This window comes from Culicoides brevitarsis, chromosome 2 (assembly GCF_036172545.1).
Source record: "Culicoides brevitarsis isolate CSIRO-B50_1 chromosome 2, AGI_CSIRO_Cbre_v1, whole genome shotgun sequence".
NCBI classification, from domain to species: Eukaryota; Metazoa; Arthropoda; class Insecta; order Diptera; family Ceratopogonidae; genus Culicoides; species Culicoides brevitarsis.
This window is the reverse complement of record NC_087086.1, coordinates 32,566,233-32,586,216: the sequence shown is the minus strand read 5'-3', so window position 1 is coordinate 32,586,216 and position 19,984 is coordinate 32,566,233. Positions and strand designations below refer to the sequence as shown.

At 30.4% G+C, this 19,984-nt stretch overlaps 3 protein-coding genes across 3 annotated transcripts; all 3 read left to right on the top strand.

Moving 5' to 3' along the window:
* The first annotated feature begins 2,862 nt into the window (after window positions 1–2,862).
* Window positions 2,863–4,362, top strand: LOC134828974 (tektin-3-like). Its single transcript, XM_063841965.1, has one exon. The coding sequence runs from the start codon at window positions 2,863–2,865 to the stop codon at window positions 4,360–4,362; it is 1,500 nt and encodes a 499-aa protein (XP_063698035.1).
* A 9,527-nt stretch (window positions 4,363–13,889) lies between these two features.
* LOC134831831 (protein suppressor of hairy wing-like) lies at window positions 13,890–17,889 on the top strand. The gene is made up of 3 exons (XM_063845657.1): window positions 13,890–13,933; window positions 13,987–16,490; window positions 17,414–17,889. Coding segments are annotated over exons 1-3 (2,775 nt in total). The 5' UTR covers window positions 13,890–13,931; the 3' UTR covers window positions 17,683–17,889.
* On the top strand, window positions 17,734–19,525 carry LOC134831832 (peroxisomal leader peptide-processing protease). The gene is made up of 2 exons (XM_063845658.1): window positions 17,734–17,890; window positions 17,954–19,525. The coding sequence occupies exon 2, from the start codon at window positions 17,962–17,964 to the stop codon at window positions 19,486–19,488; it is 1,527 nt and encodes a 508-aa protein (XP_063701728.1). The 5' UTR covers window positions 17,734–17,890; window positions 17,954–17,961; the 3' UTR covers window positions 19,489–19,525.
* The last annotated feature ends 459 nt before the right edge of the window (window positions 19,526–19,984 follow it).

Here is a 19,984-nt window from a genome sequence, read left to right as displayed (position 1 = left end):
TTATCACTTAACAAATACTAACGGAAACACATCAGACGTTTTCATTTAAAATCGTTTCAAAGACAAATTACTTTTTACTTTAAAATTTTTTTTTTCTAAATAAAACCCATAAATGGTCGAATTTTTCTTATTTGTCTTATAAGATAGAGCCTTCATAGTATTTTTTTTTTCTGAAAAAGCAAAAAAAAATGCAAGAAAGTATCGGTAGACTTTTCAATTTTGGGCAATTGTGAAAAAAATTTGTCAACAGAAAACTTACACCCCTTTTTATGCATTTAAATTCAAAGAAATTATTTTTTCTCAATATGGGGCATGAAGTATTCCAATTAAAACCTTTGCTCAACTGAAATGATAAAATTAATTTAATTGAAAAATTTCTTTTCAGTAAAACAATAAATAAAAAAAAATTAAAAAATACTTCGTTATAAATCTAAACAACACGTTAGCTGCACGAAGACAAAGTAATCCTTACAGTTTTTTTTAATTAGTTGAAATAATAATAACGTTCATTCTGGATTTACCTTTTCCATTGCAATCAAAGCTAAAACAAATACACCGTCACTCGTGTACTTGCTGGCGGAAAATATTTTAATGAAATATAAAAACATCATAATAAAGTGGTTTGTAAGCCATGCCACGAGAAAGATGGTAGACGATGATAAAATAATTAAAAAACTTTAGAAATATGATGAAGTGCAGTCATTAAATTACGAGAAAAAAAAAGAGTGAGTTATTATTTTGATTGGATCAATCTCTTCTGCTTCGACGTCTCTTTCTTCGTCCTTTCCGGGCATAATAATGAAATATGCAATCATCCTGCCTTCCTCAACGTCGTTCAGCGTCATGCGGCATGGCACATAATAAAATAATAATAACACAAAAGGGACGAAAAATCCACTACCAACTACGGGATAAATCAATAAAAAGAGCAATAAGCCTGCGCATTTTATTAGTTCTTCATTCATTCATTTTTTTATTATTTTTTTTCGTCTTCTTTTGTAGCAATTTCACGAAAATTTTCCTTTTATTATCCGACAAAAATGTAATATTCATCGATTGAGTCGCATCAAACGCAACGATGAAAAGGGTCGAATTCCAAGATTTTCCTCGTTGTTCGCATGTCGTATCCATAAATTTCCTTGAATGAGTTCCGTTCCCATTTTTTTTTGTTACAATAAAAGAAGAGTCATCATCCCACGCCGTCCCTGAAGTGCTTGGAAGACAAGACAAGACAAGCAAAAAAATCTAAGGATGAAAAATGATTGAACGCAAACAGATGCTTTTTACTTTTTGTGTCGCTCGGCAAAGTACCATCAACAAGTGTTAAGTGGTTTCTTTGAACGCAATATGCTTTTTACGTTTTACTTTGCTCGGCAAAGTACCATCAACAAGTGTTAAGTGGTTTCTTTCGCATATCACGTCGTTGTCGTCGACATTGGACGTCGTTGTGTACGAAAACTTTCCTTTTTGCCACGGAAATACGTGAAGATTGAAAGTTTTTTGCCGTGAATGGGATTGAAATCACTTTTGTATTTGCGGCAGGAGGTGAGAAAGAAAATCTTTGATCGTGATCGATTATCGGTAGAAACGATTAATGGAATTGTGGCAAGTTTTTTGTCCTATTCACGTGTTGCTTCAATGATGATTTTGCAAAAAAAAAAAAAAAAATATTGAGAAAAAATTAGACAATAAATTTTTGATAGAATTGAACTTTTTTAGTCAAAAAAAAAATTAAATTTTATTATAAATTTTTCAATTTAAATAAAATTAAATTAAAATAAAAATTTAAAATTTAATTATTAAAAAATTAAATTAATTAAAAAATAAAAATTTCATTAAAATTTAAATTAAATTAAATTATTAATTTAAAAAAAAATTAATTATAAAATTTAATTAATAAATTATTTCTTAAATTTTAATAAAAATTATTTTTTATTTATTTAATTAAATTTATTTTTTTTTTAAATTATTATTTACTTTATTATTAAAATTAAATATTTTTTTTTAATTAAAAAAAAAAAAATCAAAATAATTTCGAATTTTTTAAAATATTATTTAATTAAAATATTATTTAATTAAATAATTTTTAAAAAAAATTCGAAATAAATTGTTTTGATTTTTTAAATTTTTTTAAAATAAATTTATTAAAAATTAATTATTAAAAAAAATTATTAATTATTAAAAATTTAAATTTCTAATTTTTAATTAATTTATTTTAAAATAATAACTAACTTTAATTTTTCTAATTTTTAATTAATTCATTTTTTTAATCATTAAGTTTTTAAAATAATTTTTAATAAATACATATTATTTATTTTTTTTATAAACTGTCAATTTTGTCAGTTAAAAAATTTGAAAATCGCCTTTTTTGCTAATTCAAAAAATTTTTCTTATCAATATTTTTTAAAATTCGTGTAGTAAATAAAAAATTAAGTATAAAAAATTCTTCTGACGAAATTAAAAGCTAAAAAGGAAGTAATCGAAAGTAAAATAAGATTACCATCAATAAAGAACCCAATGAATAATATTTCCTCAGTTAATAAAAGGGCACGTGCTTATCCCAAATAATGAAAAATTTTATTTATTCAATTGCGAATTATTTTCGTTGATGGATTATTTGACGATAAACAAAGAGATAACGGAATCGATTATAATGACAACGCCGAGAAAAAGGGTCGACAAAAAGGGATTAAGTAGCATAATCTTTTGTTAATCCCTTCAAAAGTACTTTGTTTATTAAATTCTTCATTAAATATCATTTATTTGTCCCGAGCAAAGTAACCTTTGACTTGACTTGATTTAAAGAAAATTTTTCAGTAAAAGCTTTTTTTCTTCTCGTTTATCATGAATTCCAAAACCGTTATGTATACCCAACTCCAACCTTGGTCGTCTGTTGGAGCGCCTCCTTGCATGGAACAAGTCGTTGGCGAACCAATTCCCCCGCGAATCGGTCAATATTACTTCAAAACGAAACGCCCGCATCCATGGCGTCCCGTAATGGCGCACGAAATGATCGAGATCAATACTTTGCCGGAGATTCCGATCACGAATCAGTTCATGGCGCAAAAGTGCAGTCCAGAGGGAATGTTAACGGAAAGTATTGCCTTCCCAAATTTAGTTACTGGCTTCGATAGAAATCCTCAACATGCAGCAAGGGCAGCTCTCTATACGAGATACACTTATCCCGAATGGTTAAAGGGCACAAGAAGCTTGTATTTGGAAGCGGATGGCATGAGATCTCAAGCTGAGATGATGCGAAGCGGAACATTGGACTTACTACAAAAATTCGACGAGGAAACAGTTCAAGGTCAAATTGATTCAGGTCGACGAATTGGCGAAAGGATTTCCGAGTTGAAATTTTGGCGCGGAGAAGTTGCGAATGAACTTGAAAAGTTGTTGAAGCTCAACTCGAGTTTAATGGAGTTACGAAGTTCGATTCAAAAAGCTTTGACAGACTTGGAAGGACCTTTGCACATCGCTCAGGAATGTTTATATCATCGTGAAGGTCGCAAAGCTACAGAACTCGTACATGATGACGTTGAGAAATGTCTCTTGTTCGAAATCGAGAACGTCATGACATGCCAAAAGAAGTTGGAGGAAATGTTGAAACGGGTCACTGTCAAGTTGAAAGATTCCCGCGCAGCTCAGGCTATGCTCGAAGAAGATGTTGCACACAAAGAAGGAGCTTTAGGCATCGATAATGCGTGTCATCAACTGAACAATTACAGTGCTGGGATCAACTATTACGGAGGCATTGAAAAGTACGATCCAACAATCAGCACGGCGGATACCTGGAGTGAAGCAAGTGCCTCGAGAGTTCGTCGTTCCCAGAATGAACGAGAAAATGGCGAACTTTTACGAACAGAAGCGAATGCCTTAATTAACGAGTGTGCTTCGCTCGTATGGGATGCCTGGAGTGCCACAAACAACGCCATCAATAAACGAAGCGAAGAACAAACAGATGCCAAGAATAAACTCCTAACGCAATTGAGTAAGACTCAACGAAGTGTCTTCGATGTTCAAAAATACTTATCGTTGCTACAAAAAGCGATGAAAGACAAATCGATAGTGCTTCAAGTCGCCCAAACGCGACACGAAGCAAGATCCCATCGAAATGGCATCGAGCTTTGTAAAGATTTCGCTCATTTGCGACTCGTTAAAGAAATTGAAGACATCCAGAAGGCTTTTACGACGTTAGATGAGAAACTACAAGAGACAGAGGCAATGCATCAACAGTTACTGAAAACACGAACGAACTTGGAAAAAGCTTTGAAACACAAAACTGACGCCCTGTTCATTGATCGCGAGAAATGCATGGGCTTGAGACGCTCCTTCCCAGTTAACAACATCATTCAATATTAAAATTCATCAAAATTTTCCGTTTCAGACTATACAGATGAGATAACAACAGGTGTGTGTCCCTTCTGTGTAATAATAAATCAATATTTGTTCTTTGGATGAAATGCAGTGACCTGTGACTTTATCTGATCTGTATCCCTGCGGATTGAAAAGTGTTCAAATTTATCCCATAAAAAATTAAATTAATTCCTTATTTTGTAAAAGGGATTAATTTAATACCGAAAGGGATTAATTTAACCTTTTTTGAAGTTCATCATCAATATTCCAAAACAATAATTCCTTTCAAGAGGTTCATTTAATCCTTTAAGAGATTAAAAAATCCCTTAAGTGATTAAATTAACCACTTGGAGGTATGAAAGTATTAATTAAGGGATTAATTTAACCTCTTAAGGGACTAAATTAACCTTTTGAAAAAATTATTTTTTCTGAACTGTTCCTGATGAACTTCGAAGGAGTTTAAATTAATCCCTTAAGGTAAAAAGTTAATCCCTTTAGGTGTTAAATTAATCCTTTAAGGTATTAAATTAATCCCTTCGAGTGGTAAATTTAACCTCTTAAGCGATAAAATTAATCCCTTCATTAACACTTGATAAGTTGTTAAATAACCTCAAGATGTTACGGTAAAATTCAAAAGGATTAAACATAATACCTTAAGGGACTAATTTAACACCTAAAGGGATTAACTTTTTACCTCAAGGGATTAATTTAAACTCCTTCGAAGTTCATCATGAACAGTCCAGAAAAAATAATTTTTTCAAAAGGTTAATTTAGTCCCTTAAGAGGTTAAATTAATCCCTTAATTAATACCTTCATACCTCCAAGTGGTTAATTTAACCCCTTAAGCGATTATTTTAATCCCTTTTAAAAAAGTTATCGATATCGATGGAAATATTAGAAGGGCTTAAGGGGTTAATTTAACCTCTTGAAGGGATTAATTCAATCACTTAAGGGATTATTTTAACCTCTTAAAGGATTAAATGAACCTCTTGAAAGGAATGATTCTTTTGGGTTGTTGATGAACAACTTCAAAGGAGGTTAAATTAATCCCTTAAGGTATTAAATTAATCCTTTTACAAAACAAGGGATTAATTTAATGACTATAAGGGATTAATTTGAACACTTTTCAATCCGTAGGGCACATTTAACTTTAATCCATCGTACCTTTGTTTATCTCCCTTCCAAAAAAAAAATTGAAAAAGAAGGAAAGAAAAACAAAACTATTTCAAGCATTAATAAGTTTGTTGGTCGTCGTCGTCGTCATGCAAAATTTGAGGTACGAGAGCATCCTACCGTTTATTCACGCATCACTAGCAATTTCCTTTGAATTGTTTTGCCTTTGTAATTTGTTTCGGCAAATGAATTTTGGTGGCTGCTTTGTAAACATGTTCTCGGTAAAATTTTATTGAAAATTGCTTTCTAACCGCATGCACCGCCGCAGCTTCAAAAGATGGAGAAAAACGTCAGGTTCCCGTAATAAATGTCCTCCCATCACTTCGCATTACATGCATCCATTGTCAGTCATTGTCAATTCTCTCGATAAAATATTCATTGACCGCAAGATTGATTGAGCATACGGACAAATTGATGGACTTACTTCGAGCTTAACGAAAATTCAGTTACTCCAAAGAGAGAGGAAAAAAGCCACAAAATTCACTTTTATGCTTCATTTCCATGATAAAATGTGTCAATTTATTCTCGTGTCGCATTCACACCCACTCTACTCTCTTTTTGTTGTCATAAATTGATGAGAATTTGATGAAGTGGACCTTTTCCCTTTTTTTTAATAGTGAAAACATTGATGAACTTTGCCGCAAGTACAAAGAGAGTGTTTTGGTGTTGAAATGTGTGAGGAGAGCATAAAAATTGTAATAATAATGAAATAGAACGCCCACGGATAGCATGACCCATATTTGTGTAATGTTAAAAATGTTTAATTCAAGCTGTTTCCATTTAGTAATTTTTTCTGCATGCCGTCATGTTTAGACAACGACACGACGCTGGATGGTGGTTTATTTCGGAAGCATTACGAAAAAGAAATATTGAGCTAAATTGGTTTATTTTTTGTCTGTCCGATAGATATGACAACAAAAAATTTATCAATCACAAAAATTGTTTAAATTTTGCCATTTTAATGAAAAAATAATTTCAAAACTTTAAAAAATTAAAAAAAAAATATTAGACAACATAAAAAATTGATATTTTTGGCTTTTCTGAAGCAATGATAGGTTTGCAGGCATATGTTTCTTGGCAAAAAATGATCTTCTCTAAAAATTTTCAAAAAAATTTTTTGACAATTTTTAAAAAATTTTTTTCGAAAAATTTTTGATTATCAATAAAAAAAATCAAGTTTTTTTGAATTTTGCTATGAATTTATTTTTTGAAAAAAAAATTACAAAAATTTTTGAATTTTTTTTAATTTTTTGAAAAAATAATTTCAAAATTTTTGATAAAAATAAATTATAAAAAAAAAACCAAAGAAATTCGCTTAATTTTTAGCATTTTCTGAAGAAATTTTGCGGGAATATGTTTTTGTCTGAAAAAAAAATTTACTTTTTTCAAAAAATGATGAAGATAACTAATAATTGTCTAAAAAATCATAAAAATAACTGTCAAAAAATTTTGAAATTTTTTTTAAAATTAAAAAATGATTTTTTACGTCTAACAAAAAATTTAAAAATTAAGAAAATGCAAAATTTGAAAAAAAAAATTTTAAATTTATTGAAAAAATATTGAAAATTGCCAAAAATCGAAATTGAGATTTTTTGAGAAAATTTTTTTTCTTTAAAATTTTCGTTGTCTCAATTCAAATCATTTTTCACCAAGAAACAATGACCGAAAACCTTCTTTTGCTTAAAAAAAAGCCAAAACATTTTGAAATACAAAATATTTTTTAATTTTAATTTTTTTAATTTTTTTTTAATTTTTTTGAAAATTTAAATAAATTTTTTCATAAAAATGGCAAAATTTAAACAATTTTTGATAATTTAGATTTGAACAGATTTGATAATTTAAAATTGATCATTGAGTATTTCAATTTAAAAATTTATACAAAAAAAAAATTAATAAAAATAACTGTCAAAAAATTTTGAATTTTTTTTTTGAAAAATTTTTAGAGAAGAAAATTACATTAAAATTTTTTTTAAATAAAAAAATTGAAAATATTTATAAAAATTTTAAAAATTTCTTGAAAAAAATATTGAATAATACAAAAAAAATAATCAATTTTGATAAAATTTTCAACTTTTTATTTATTTTGTCCCTTTGAATTTTCGGCTTTTGGAATGGGGCATGGGACAAAAGCATAGAAAAAAATTTGGAGCGACCGAAAATAAAAAAAAAAATAAAATGCGCTCACGTCAAAACCTCCATCGCTCACATTAATCCGCATTCCCGCCACATTTTTGTTATTATTACTATATTTTGTGTGTGTAACAACGTTTTTCCATTCTCGTCGGAAAATATAATCAAATTCTCATAACAAAAACAACACACAAAAGGTTAATATCCACATTAACTAAATTGAATGAGGGAGTTTTAGAGTAATTTGGTTGCGGTTATTATCGACTTTTAATAAAGTCATCGGGATAATTATTCACCGAATTACAGGTTATGGGACCATAACCATATTCTAATAATCAAATAAAACCGAAGTGACCTTGACAAGCCAGAAGAAAATCAATCGAAAAGCAACAGAAAACTAGTTGTTGTGATTCGTCGTCGTGTCGAAATGAAAAGACAAACATTAATTGACTTTTAATTGATTTTAAAAAGCTATTAATAAGCTTCCTGTACGCCCGGTATGCCATGTGTAGAGTAAATACGAACCGCATGTACAGGAGGGAGAAATTCAATTAAAATAACGAACTGTCGACATGCCACAGCACGTGGAACGTAGCATTTGTAACAATTTATTAATAAAATGGAATAAAAGTGATTAATGACGAGTGTCCCTCTCTCGCACGCTCGTGTTAGCTTTCCTTTAATCCATCAAAAGCGGGATAAAAGCGGGAAAGTACATCAAAGGACACCGAAATTCCTTTTAATCATTTTCACAGTGCGAGGCTTTGGTTCGTTACCTTTCCTTTTGCGACTACACACGACAAAACCTAATAAAATATTTACATTACTTTCGTCGTGAAACAAAAATAACCCGAAAAAAGTACATGAAAGGAAACCCCAGGTTATCTTTGCACTCCTTTCCCAACAATAACAATAGCGAACGACGACGACGACGACGGAAAACAAGTTATTTTGTGTTATGTTTTTCGTCAGACAAAAACATTTGCAGCGAAATAGTATGTTCCAACTCACGAAACAACCATAATGTTATGGAAATTCAATTCAACAAGTACAACGACGACGACGATGGCAATGATGAATCGTACGTGCGTGTTTTTCGGAAGAACGTTTTTCTCACATGCCAGACCCAGGGAAATTTATTTAGAGTATCGAAAAATGTTTACGACGTTGTTGTTGTTGTTTTCGCTGCTGCTGTTCTGATGCATCTTGAGAACTAAAATGGATTCTAAGAAAATTATGAACTTTGTTACTTTTGCAGGTTAAGTATGATTTAATGAAAGTGATACCTATTAAAAAGTTTTTAATGGAAATTTTGTCAGAAAATCCCCAGAATTGAATTTGAATGGTACTGAAGGATTTGAAAAGTTTTTGAATATAACGAGAGGGGAAATTTCTGAAATGCAAGTTTCTTGTACAAGATTCGATTTAAAGGATAAAGATCGTTAATGCGATGTTTTTAAATTTTTTGAGTATATATTCAATATTTTCTTTAGTTTTTTGGGCTCAAAATAAATTTTTTAAACAAAAATTTTTAAAAATATAATTTTTGTTGATAATTTATGGGTTTGATCTAAATTGGATCTAAAATGATCTTTCATATTAAATTTTTTTTTATTTTTTTAAAAATTTGTCAGAGGGCTCTAATTTATCATTTTTAATCATTTTATAACTCAAAACTGCCAAAAAATTGAAACTGAAAAAATTTTTTTTCTTTGACATAGTTTTGATTTGAAAACTAAATCAAGAGCAAAAAAAACTGTGTCAAAAACTGTGTCAAAGCCTTTTTTGTCAAATCTTGCTCCAAATGGATAAAAATTTGTCAGAGGACTCTAGTTTATCATTTTTAATCATTTTATAACTCAAAACTGCCAAAAAATTGAAACTGAAAAAAATTTTTTTCTTTGACATAGTTTTGATTTGAAAACTAAATCAAGAGCAAAAAAAACTGTGTCAAAAACTGTGTCAAAGCCATTTTTGTCAAATCTTGCTCCAAATGGATAAAAATTTGTCAGAGGGCTCTAATTTATCATTTTTAATCATTTTATAACTCAAAACTGCCAAAAAATTGAAACTGAAAAAAATTTTTTTCTTTGACATAGTTTTGATTTGAAAACTAAATCAAGAGCAAAAAAACTGTGTCAAAAACTGTGTCAAAGCCATTTTTGTCAAATCTTGCTCCAAATGGATAAAAATTTGTCAGAGGGCTCTAATTTATCATTTTTAATCATTTTGCAACTCAAAACTGCCAAAAACTTGAAACTGAAAAAAAATTTTTTCTTTGACATAGTTTTGATTTGAAAACTAAATCAAGAGCAAAAAAACTGTGTCAAAAACTGTGTCAAAGCCATTTTTGTCAAATCTTGCTCCAAATGGATAAAAATTTGTCAGAGGGCTCTAATTTATCATTTTTAATCATTTTATAACTCAAAACTGCCAAAAAATTGAAACTGAAAAAAATTTTTTTCTTCGACATAGTTTTGATTTGAAAACTAAATCAAGAGCAAAAAAACTGTGTCAAAAACTGTGTCAAAGCCATTTTTGTCAAATCTTGCTCCAAATGGATAAAAATTTGTCAGAGGGCTCTAATTTATCATTTTTAATCATTTTATAACTCAAAACTGCCAAAAAATTGAAACTGAAAAAAATTTTTTTCTTTGACATAGTTTTGATTTGAAAACTAAATCAAGAGCAAAAAAACTGTGTCAAAAACTGTGTCAAAGCCATTTTTGTCAAATCTTGCTCCAAATGGATAAAAATTTGTCAGAGGGCTCTAATTTATCATTTTTAATCATTTTATAACTCAAAACTGCCAAAAAATTGAAACTGAAAAAAATTTTTTTCTTTGACATAGTTTTGATTTGAAAACTAAATCAAGAGCAAAAAAACTGTGTCAAAAACTGTGTCAAAGCCATTTTTGTCAAATCTTGCTCCAAATGGATAAAAATTTGTCAGAGGGCTCTAATTTATCATTTTTAATCATTTTATAACTCAAAACTGCCAAAAAATTGAAACTGAAAAAAATTTTTTTCTTTGACATAGTTTTGATTTGAAAACTAAATCAAGAGCAAAAAAAACTGTGTCAAAAACTGTGTCAAAGCCTTTTTTGTCAAATCTTGCTCCAAATGGATAAAAATTTGTCAGAGGACTCTAGTTTATCATTTTTAATCATTTTATAACTCAAAACTGCCAAAAAATTGAAACTGAAAAAAATTTTTTTCTTTGACATAGTTTTGATTTGAAAACTAAATCAAGAGCAAAAAAAACTGTCAAAAACTGTGTCAAAGCCATTTTTGTCAAATCTTGCTCCAAATGGATAAAAATTTGTCAGAGGGCTCTAATTTATCATTTTTAATCATTTTATAACTCAAAACTGCCAAAAAATTGAAACTGAAAAAAATTTTTTTCTTTGACATAGTTTTGATTTGAAAACTAAATCAAGAGCAAAACTAAAAAACTGTGTCAAAAACTGTGTCAAAGCCATTTTTGTCAAATCTTGCTCCAAATGGATAAAAATTTGTCAGAGGGCTCTAATTTATCATTTTTAATCATTTTATAACTCAAAACTGCCAAAAAATTGAAACTTGAAAATCAAGAGCAAAACTGTGTCGAAAACTATGTCAAAAACTGTGTCAAAGCCATTTTTGTCAAATCTTGCTCCAAATGGATAAAAATTTGTCAGAGGGCTTGTAATTTATCATTTTTAATCAAAACTCAAAACTGCCAAAAAATTGAAACTGAAAAAAATTTTTTTCTTTGACATAGTTTTGATTTGAAAACTAAATCAAGAGCAAAAAACTGTGTCAAAAACTGTGTCAAAGCCATTTTTGTCAAATCTTGCTCCAAATGGATAAAAATTTGTCAGAGGGCTCTAATTTATCATTTTTAATTATTTTGCAACTCAAAACTGCCAAAAAATTGAAACTGAAAAAAATTTTTTTCTTTGACATAGTTTTGATTTGAAAACTAAATCAAGAGCAAAAAAAACTGTGTCAAAAACTGTGTCAAAGCCATTTTTGTCAAATCTTGCTCCAAATGGATAAAAATTTGTCAGAGGGCTCTAATTTATCATTTTTAATCATTTTATAACTCAAAACTGCCAAAAAATTGAAACTGAAAAAAATTTTTTTCTTTGACATAGTTTTGATTTGAAAACTAAATCAAGAGCAAAAAAACTGTGTCAAAAACTGTGTCAAAGCCATTTTTGTCAAATCTTGCTCCAAATGGATAAAAATTTGTCAGAGGGCTCTAATTTATCATTTTTAATCATTTTATAACTCAAAACTGCCAAAAAATTGAAACTGAAAAAAATTTTTTTCTTTGACATAGTTTTGATTTGAAAACTAAATCAAGAGCAAAAAAACTGTGTCAAAAACTGTGTCAAAGCCATTTTTGTCAAATCTTGCTCCAAATGGATAAAAATTTGTCAGAGGGCTCTAATTTATCATTTTTAATCATTTTGCAACTCAAAACTGCCAAAAAATTGAAACTGAAAAACATTTTTTTCTTTGACATAGTTTTGATTTGAAAACTAAATCAAGAGCAAAAAAAAAACTGTGTCAAAAACAAATGGATAAAAATTTGTCAGAGGGCTCTAATTTATCATTTTTAATCATTTTTAACTTGCCAAAAAATTGAAACTGAAAAAAATTTTTTTCTTTGACATAGTTTTGATTTGAAAACTAAATCAAGAGCAAAAAAAACTTTGTCAAAAACTGTGTCAAAGCCATTTTTGTCAAATCTTGCTCCAAATGGATAAAAATTTGTCAGAGGGCTCTAATTTATCATTTTTAATTATTTTGCAACTCAAAACTGCCAAAAAATTGAAACTGAAAAAAATTTTTTTCTTTGACATAGTTTTGATTTGAAAACTAAATCAAGAGCAAAAAAAACTGTGTCAAAAACTGTGTCAAAGCAATTTTTGTCAAATCTTGCTCCAAATGGATAAAAATTTGTCAGAGGGCTCTAATTTATCATTTTTAATTATTTTGCAACTCAAAACTGCCAAAAAATTGAAACTGAAAAAAATTTTTTTCTTTGACATAGTTTTGATTTGAAAACTAAATCAAGAGCAAAAAAAACTGTGTCAAAAACTGTGTCAAAGCAATTTTTGTCAAATCTTGCTCCAAATGGATAAAAATTTGTCAGAGGGCTCTAATTTATCATTTTTAATTATTTTGCAACTCAAAACTGCCAAAAAATTGAAACTGAAAAAAATTTTTTTCTTTGACATAGTTTTGATTTGAACTAAACTAAATCAAGAGCAAACTGTGTCAAAAACTGTGTCAAAGCCATTTTTGTCAAATCTTGCTCCAAATGGATAAAAATTTGTCAGAGGGCTCTAATTTATCATTTTTAATTATTTTGCAACTCAAAACTGCCAAAAAATTGAAACTGAAAAAAATTTTTTTCTTTGACATAGTTTTGATTTGAAAACTAAATCAAGAGCAAAAAAAACTGTGTCAAAAACTGTGTCAAAGCAATTTTTGTCAAATCTTGCTCCAAATGGATAAAAATTTGTCAGAGGGCTCTAATTTATCATTTTTAATAGTTTTATAATTCAAAACTGCCAAAAAATTGAAACTGAAAAAATTTTTTTCTTTGACATAGTTTTGATTTGAAAACTAAATCAAGAGAAAAACTGTGTCAAAAACTGTGTCAAAGCCATTTTTGTCAAATCTTGCTCCAAATGGATAAAAATTTGTCAGAGGGCTCTAATTTATCATTTTTAATTATTTTGCAACTCAAAACTGCCAAAAAATTGAAACTGAAAAAATTTTTTTCTTTGACATAGTTTTGATTTGAAAACTAAATCAAGAGCAAAAAAACTGTGTCAAAAACTGTGTCAAAGCCATTTTTGTCAAATCTTGCTCCAAATGGATAAAAATTTGTCAGAGGGCTCTAATTTATCATTTTTAATTATTTTGCAACTCAAAGCTGCCAATTTTTTTTTTTTTTTTTAATATCATAGAAAATAACTCAAAATTAAACAATTTTTTTACTTTTCCTTACTAGATAGTACTAAAAACGAAAATATCACCAAAAAAATCCAATAAGACGCTTTCCAATTGGAATTTTTATGAAAAAGGCGCGAAAACTTAACATGAGGTTAGTAACTATGGATTTCTCAAGTAACTTGGATTTCCCGCCTTTTATAATTATCTGTCAAAAAAGGTAAACAAAAACAAATTAAACAGATGTGATACGGCTAAATTTGATTTCTTATCGTTTTCCCAAATTTCCTGAATTGGACTTTGGCTCCAAATCATAAAAAAATGTAAGTTTTTTTAAAAATTCTTTAAAATTTTATTAATTTTAATTTTTTTTCAGGGCAATAATAACTGAACCCCTAAACATATTATTAAAATTCAACGAAACTTCGAGTAAATTTTCATTTAATGTTCTAACAAACGATGAGCTGACACATGAAATGAGCAATAATGAACTCCGTTTCACTAAAATAACCAGAGATAAAACCGGATCACATGAAAATCTGGAAGTTAATTTATTTTTCGTTGGAAAAGTCGATTTTTTACAAGAATTTGAATCAGTTTTCATCAGAGATGAGCACGAAACCTCTGAAACAACGGAAGTTTCAACAACTACAAAGCCTCAACTTGCCACACAAATTACTGTGAGAAAAGCCATTCATCCGTTAGAGAAAAATTCCGTTCATTACATTCACAAATGCGAAAATTGCAACAGAAAATTCCGGTTAAAAAAGCATCTAGCGGATCATTTACGGGCAAAAACTTGTCAAAAACAGATGATAATTGGCACGAACATTCACGTCGTTCGTTGTTTGTCTTACTTGCCCGAAGGACTTCGATTACCGGATTTAAACACAATTCGCAGTCCTTATAATCAGCAAATTCGACAAGATGACGGCACAATTACTTACATCAACAAAACTTCGGTAACTTCTTACCTTTGGGTCACGAATTTCGACGTTCACGAGCCAAAATGTGAGATTTGTCAGAAGAAACTTTTGGGAGTCGCACGAAAAATGAATCATCGGGCTTCGATGCATTTCTTTCCGGGCAACAAAAAGACCTGCAATGGCTGTGGAAAGTTAGTCAACAACAAGGAGGATCAAAAATTTCACACTTTGTACTGTTTAGGCAAAGATACAATTCGCACGGATTACTGCTACGAGTGCAAAATGAGGTTTAATGACGACGAAGCGTGTCAAAAACACATCAAACGAGCTCATTACTGGCCAAGGGACGAAGAAAATGACGACGAGAGTGCTTATTGCCACATTTGTGAACGAATGTTTGCCTCAAAATTCATGCTGCGTCGTCATAATTTGCGACACAAAGCTAGTCAGATGCTGTTTTTATGCGAGCATTGCCATTTTGTCACGAGTTCGAAGGAAAAATTGGAATCCCATTTGATTTCAATGCATTTTCCGCAACTAAAACCCATGAAAACGACCGAAACTGACACAAATCCTGATGAAATCCATGAAATTTCGTCAGTTTTCGTGCCTGAAATGAATTTTGAAGACATTATTGCGATCGATTCCGACGGATCTGAGGAAAAAACAGTATCTGAAGGTGAATTTGAAGACTGTGAAGAAACAACTATTGATAATTCATACTCGTTCGAGCCGACAAAGTCACCAAATGAAGCTGATTTGAACGTAAAATGCACCATTGTTCGACTAAATGATGATGGATCGAAGACTAAACATGATGTGCAGCACGTGAAATTGTATAAAAGAGATACTCCCAAAATTTCCGTGAAAGTTGTTCAAGCAGAGGAACTCAAGGCATCTAAAAGGACAAATCAATCTCGAACAGTTTCCGTCAAATATCCAGAAATGCCGATAAAAGTCGTGAATTTGGATCAAATTCCCGTTAAAATTGCCGAAAAAAAGCTGAAAATGGTAAAAAATAATTTTCGCAGCTTTTTCGAAGATACAGACGATTTCGAAAATGACCCCTCAGGCACTTCCAGTGATTATTCGAATCAATATTTGACCTCTTTGATGACCTTGAACTACCTTCCGAGTTATGTCACGTTGCCAGTTGTTAAAGATCTCGAACGACCTTTTTATTTGTTGCACGAACAAGAAGACGGCTCCTACACTTATTTACATCAAAAAACGGCTGTTTCGAAAATTTGGATTACGAATTTCGATTTGCAGTGTCTCGAATGCGATATTTGTGCGGAATCGTTTCCGAAAGAGGAACTTTTGGCTTTACATCGAATGGAAGAGCATTTCTTCCCGGCAGACACAATTTTATGCAATGCCTGTGAAAAAACCTTTGAAACGCGTCAGGCGAGGGAATTTCACTCGTTATATTGCGTGGAAAAAGATTCAATTGACATCAGTGGAATACAAGAAGCGAAAATCCTAAAAAGCAATAATGAAGAAAATGACACAAAAAATAGGAAATTTTCCTGTAATCATTGCGATTTTTCAGCTAGTTTGGCGTTTCATTTGCTGCGACACCTTTTATGCATTCATTTCCCTACTTTTGCTAATTTTGAGTGTTCCGAGTGCAATCCAAAGCGGTATTTTTTGACAAAAGCCAAGTACAAGAGACACATGACGACGCACGAAACGAGCAAATTTGAGTGTCATTTTTGTGGCAAGGAATTCAATTCACGAGGAGTTTTGCGTAATCACATTACGTATGTGCATAAGCAGACAGACGAAAAGTATCCATGTGAGATTTGTGGAAAGATTTTCCTGGCGAAGTCAAATCTGCATAATCACAAGTTGTCGCATTTGCCGGAGAATGAGAGGCCATACAAGTGTCAAGTTTGTGGCAAACGTTTTAATCATCCGAAGATACTGAGGGAGCATATGTACGATCATACAGGTGAGATTTCGAAAATAAATTCGAAGTGTTTTCGAAAATTTGATTTTTTTCGAAATTCGAATTTTTTTTCGATATTTGAAGTTTTTTTTCGAAAATTTTTAATTTCTTCAAAAATTTTAAAAATTTCCTTCGAAAATTTGAAATTTTTCGCAAGTTCGAAAAACTTTTTCGAAAATTTGAACTTTTTTTTCGAAATTCGATTTTGTTTTGATATTTGAATTTTAAATTTTTCTTCGAAAATTGAAGCTTTTCTTCGAAAATTTGAAACCTTTCGGAAGTTCGAAACACTTTTTCAAAAATTTGAGCTTTTTTTGAAATTTGAAACTTTTCTTTCAATATTTAAATATTTTTTTTTCGAAAATTTGATTTTCAGTTCATAAATCAAAAATTTTATTTGTTATACTTAAATCTTTTTTTGTTTTCAAAAATTTTCTTTTTTACTCCTTCGAATAGTTCTTTGATATTTGATAGTTTTTTGAATTGAATATTTTTCTAATAACTAATATTTGATCTAAAAAATTCAGTTTTTCAAAAAAAGAAGAAAATTTTTGAGAAGTAAGTAAGAAGTAATGATAAAAATTTATTTTTGAGCTAAAGATACAAATTTTCGAAAAAAAAATTTAAAAATTTCATTCAACATTCGAAAATCTGTAATTATGTTTCGAAAATCTGAAGTTAAAATTTTATTTCTTAATAAAATCTTAAGTTAAATTTGAGATTAAAATTTTAATGAAAAAAATTTTAGAAAATTTTTCAAAAATTTAATTTAATTTTTTAAAATTTAATTTGAATTTTTTTTCGCAACTTGAAAATTTTAACTATTAATTCTAAAAATATGTTTTTGTTTCAAAATTTGGAAAAAAATTAAAAACTTTAAAATTTCTTATTTTTATTTCTTATTTCTTAATTTTTGTCTTTTTTAGGAGAAAAACCCTACAAATGTCAATATTGCGAGCGAACTTTTTCGCGCCTTCAAACGAGACGCGATCACGAAAGAACTCACACCGGCAAAGGATACATTTGCGAATATTGTGATCGAAGCCCATTTTGGGACCACAGCAGCTTCCGAAAGCATTTAAAATCACATGAGCTCACGATGAACAAAAAACTAACATACACCAAAGAAGAAAGGCGCTTAAAAACGATTGGACTTTTAAATGAATACGAAACGGATGGCGGAACGACTTCATAAAAATTGTTGGTCTCCGGCTCTTGCATTCCATTTAGTCAAAACATCAAAATAAACAAAAAATTACAACAACAAACTGAACTTTAGACTCTTTCGGTGCCAGTTTTAAGATAAAAAAATGAATAAATTAAGCTAATTGATAATAAATTTTGATATTGATGACAAAATTTTTACCTTTTTGATAAGATTTAAGTGAAAAAAGTGACCTGAGGTAAGAATTTCAATATCAAAAATTTCTCGTTAAAATAAAAATTTAACAATTTTCAACTTTTAGACCGAAAAATGTATGATATAACTCATTGCACAATCAACTACGATGGCGAAACACGAGGACATTCGGGGATTCTCTTCGATGAGCATCACGTTATAACATCAGCATCATTCCTGTTAACTGCCGCGATCAAATCCGGCGACAAACGACACATTCCAGAAGTCATAAAGCGACTTTCAGCCCAAGAATTACTCGATTTCGAGAATGTCAAGGGAGCTTTTCGGTCCTTTCGAGGCATGAAAGTCACATTTCGGGATGACAAAAGTGGCGAAATGAAAATTCTTCCCGCTCAAATTCGATTTTTGTTTAATTCGAGAAACGCATTGAACGTTCTTCGCAAGATTTTGTCAAATTTTTCCACAAATCTCGAGGATTCTAGTCAATCTCCGGTAGTTTTTTCAACTTTTCTGCTAATTACGATAAAACCTTGTGACGAATCGCTCGAGTCAAAGATCGAAATGCAAGGAAACATTATGCGACACAGTGGGCAACAATGGAAATTCGAAAAAAGTGACTTGATTTTTACGCGAACGACGAGTTTTGGTCATCATTCGTTCTTTGATACGCGAAATCATGGGATTATTTCGAATATTTTGGGCGAAAGTGGGGCTGTGATGTTACTTTCGATGCCTTTGTGTCCCGGAAGTGAAGGCGGAGGAGTTTTTACGCCAAAAAGCAAGTTAATTGGCATTATTTTGATGGCAGAAATGCTTCACAATTCAAGCAGCAAGGATAATGTTCAACTTACAATCGCTTTAAGGCATGACGAACTACTGAACGAGTTGGCGCAACAATCAACCTTTGCTCCGAATGAACTTCCGTATGTCCCGTTGAAGCAAAGTTTAGTGAAATCCGCATCTCCTGGACCTTTTGAACGCAACACTGTGATGATTGATGCGGGAACGAATTGGGGTTGCGGCGCTTTTGTGACATTTCAAGGGAAAAAGTTCATTTTTACCTGTTCGCATGTCATTCAAGGAACATCCCGGATTGAAGTTGTATGGGCTGGAGGTAGATTCACTCCTTCTGTCATTTATAAAACTTGTGAAATTTATCGTCCTTATGACATCGCTATCCTTGGAATCCCGTCGCATATTGACATTCCCCGCGAATATTTCTCTCTTCTCGCCAAATATCGACCCGCAGTCGGTTCAAAAGTTTTTTGCGTTGGATTTCCGTTATTTTCGTCGCTAGCAAGCCAAAATTCCTTTTCGCCGTCAATTTTTAACGGATTTATCACGAAATACTCTGAGGGAATTTTATGGACTGATGCGCAAGTTCAGGCAGGGCAGAGCGGAGGCCCGATTTTTGATGCTGTTGGGCATCTTGTGGGAATTTGCGTGTCAAATACGCGAGATGAGAATTCAGGGAAAGTATTTCCGCATGTGAACATGGCAGTGCCCATCTGTGATATCTTCAAAATTATTGAGAAATATGTTGAAACGGGCGATAAAGAGACGCTAAAGGCATTAAGAGCAAATGATGAGGTGACAAGAAAATGGAATTTAGAACCGCAGCCATTCACGAGCAAACTTTAGTTTTGTAAATTTATAGAAAAAAATGGAAATTAAAGGAATTTTTGGATAAAATTTGTTCATTTTTCACAAAAAATTGAAGAGATATCAATTGAAAAGAATTTTCTTTAATTTTTGATCACATTAGATGAGAAAATATCGATACAAAAGTCAACAACAGGTATGTATCGTAATTAATTCAAACTACTACCGTAATGTAGATAATGATAAGAGAAAAAAGAGTTAAAATTCAAATTAAATTTAAAAATGTAGACTAACTGAATGTGGATAATTCTAGCTTTCTAAATTCGTTCTATTAACATTTTTACGTAAAACTTTTGAATTTTTAACGAAATTTCGAAATTTTTTAATATTTTTAACAAAATTTTTGAGAATGAATTATTTATTTTAATGAATTTATATTTTTTTTAGTAAATTTTGAAGTTCAGTGAACACAATTTCTGTTACATTTTTAAATTTTTTAAAATAATTTTTATTTGTATTTTTTGTATTTTTAAAT

Excerpts from the sequence above, each read along its gene's own strand:
- LOC134828974 (XM_063841965.1), top strand. The coding sequence starts at position 2,863 with ATGTATACCCAACTCCAACCTTGGTCGTCTGTTGGAGCGCCTCCTTGC.
- LOC134831831 (XM_063845657.1), top strand. Across the intron at positions 16,491-17,413 it reads GCATATGTACGATCATACAG|GAGAAAAACCCTACAAATGT; the intron begins GTGAGATTTCGA and ends TGTCTTTTTTAG.
- LOC134831832 (XM_063845658.1), top strand. The coding sequence starts at position 17,962 with ATGTATGATATAACTCATTGCACAATCAACTACGATGGCGAAACACGA.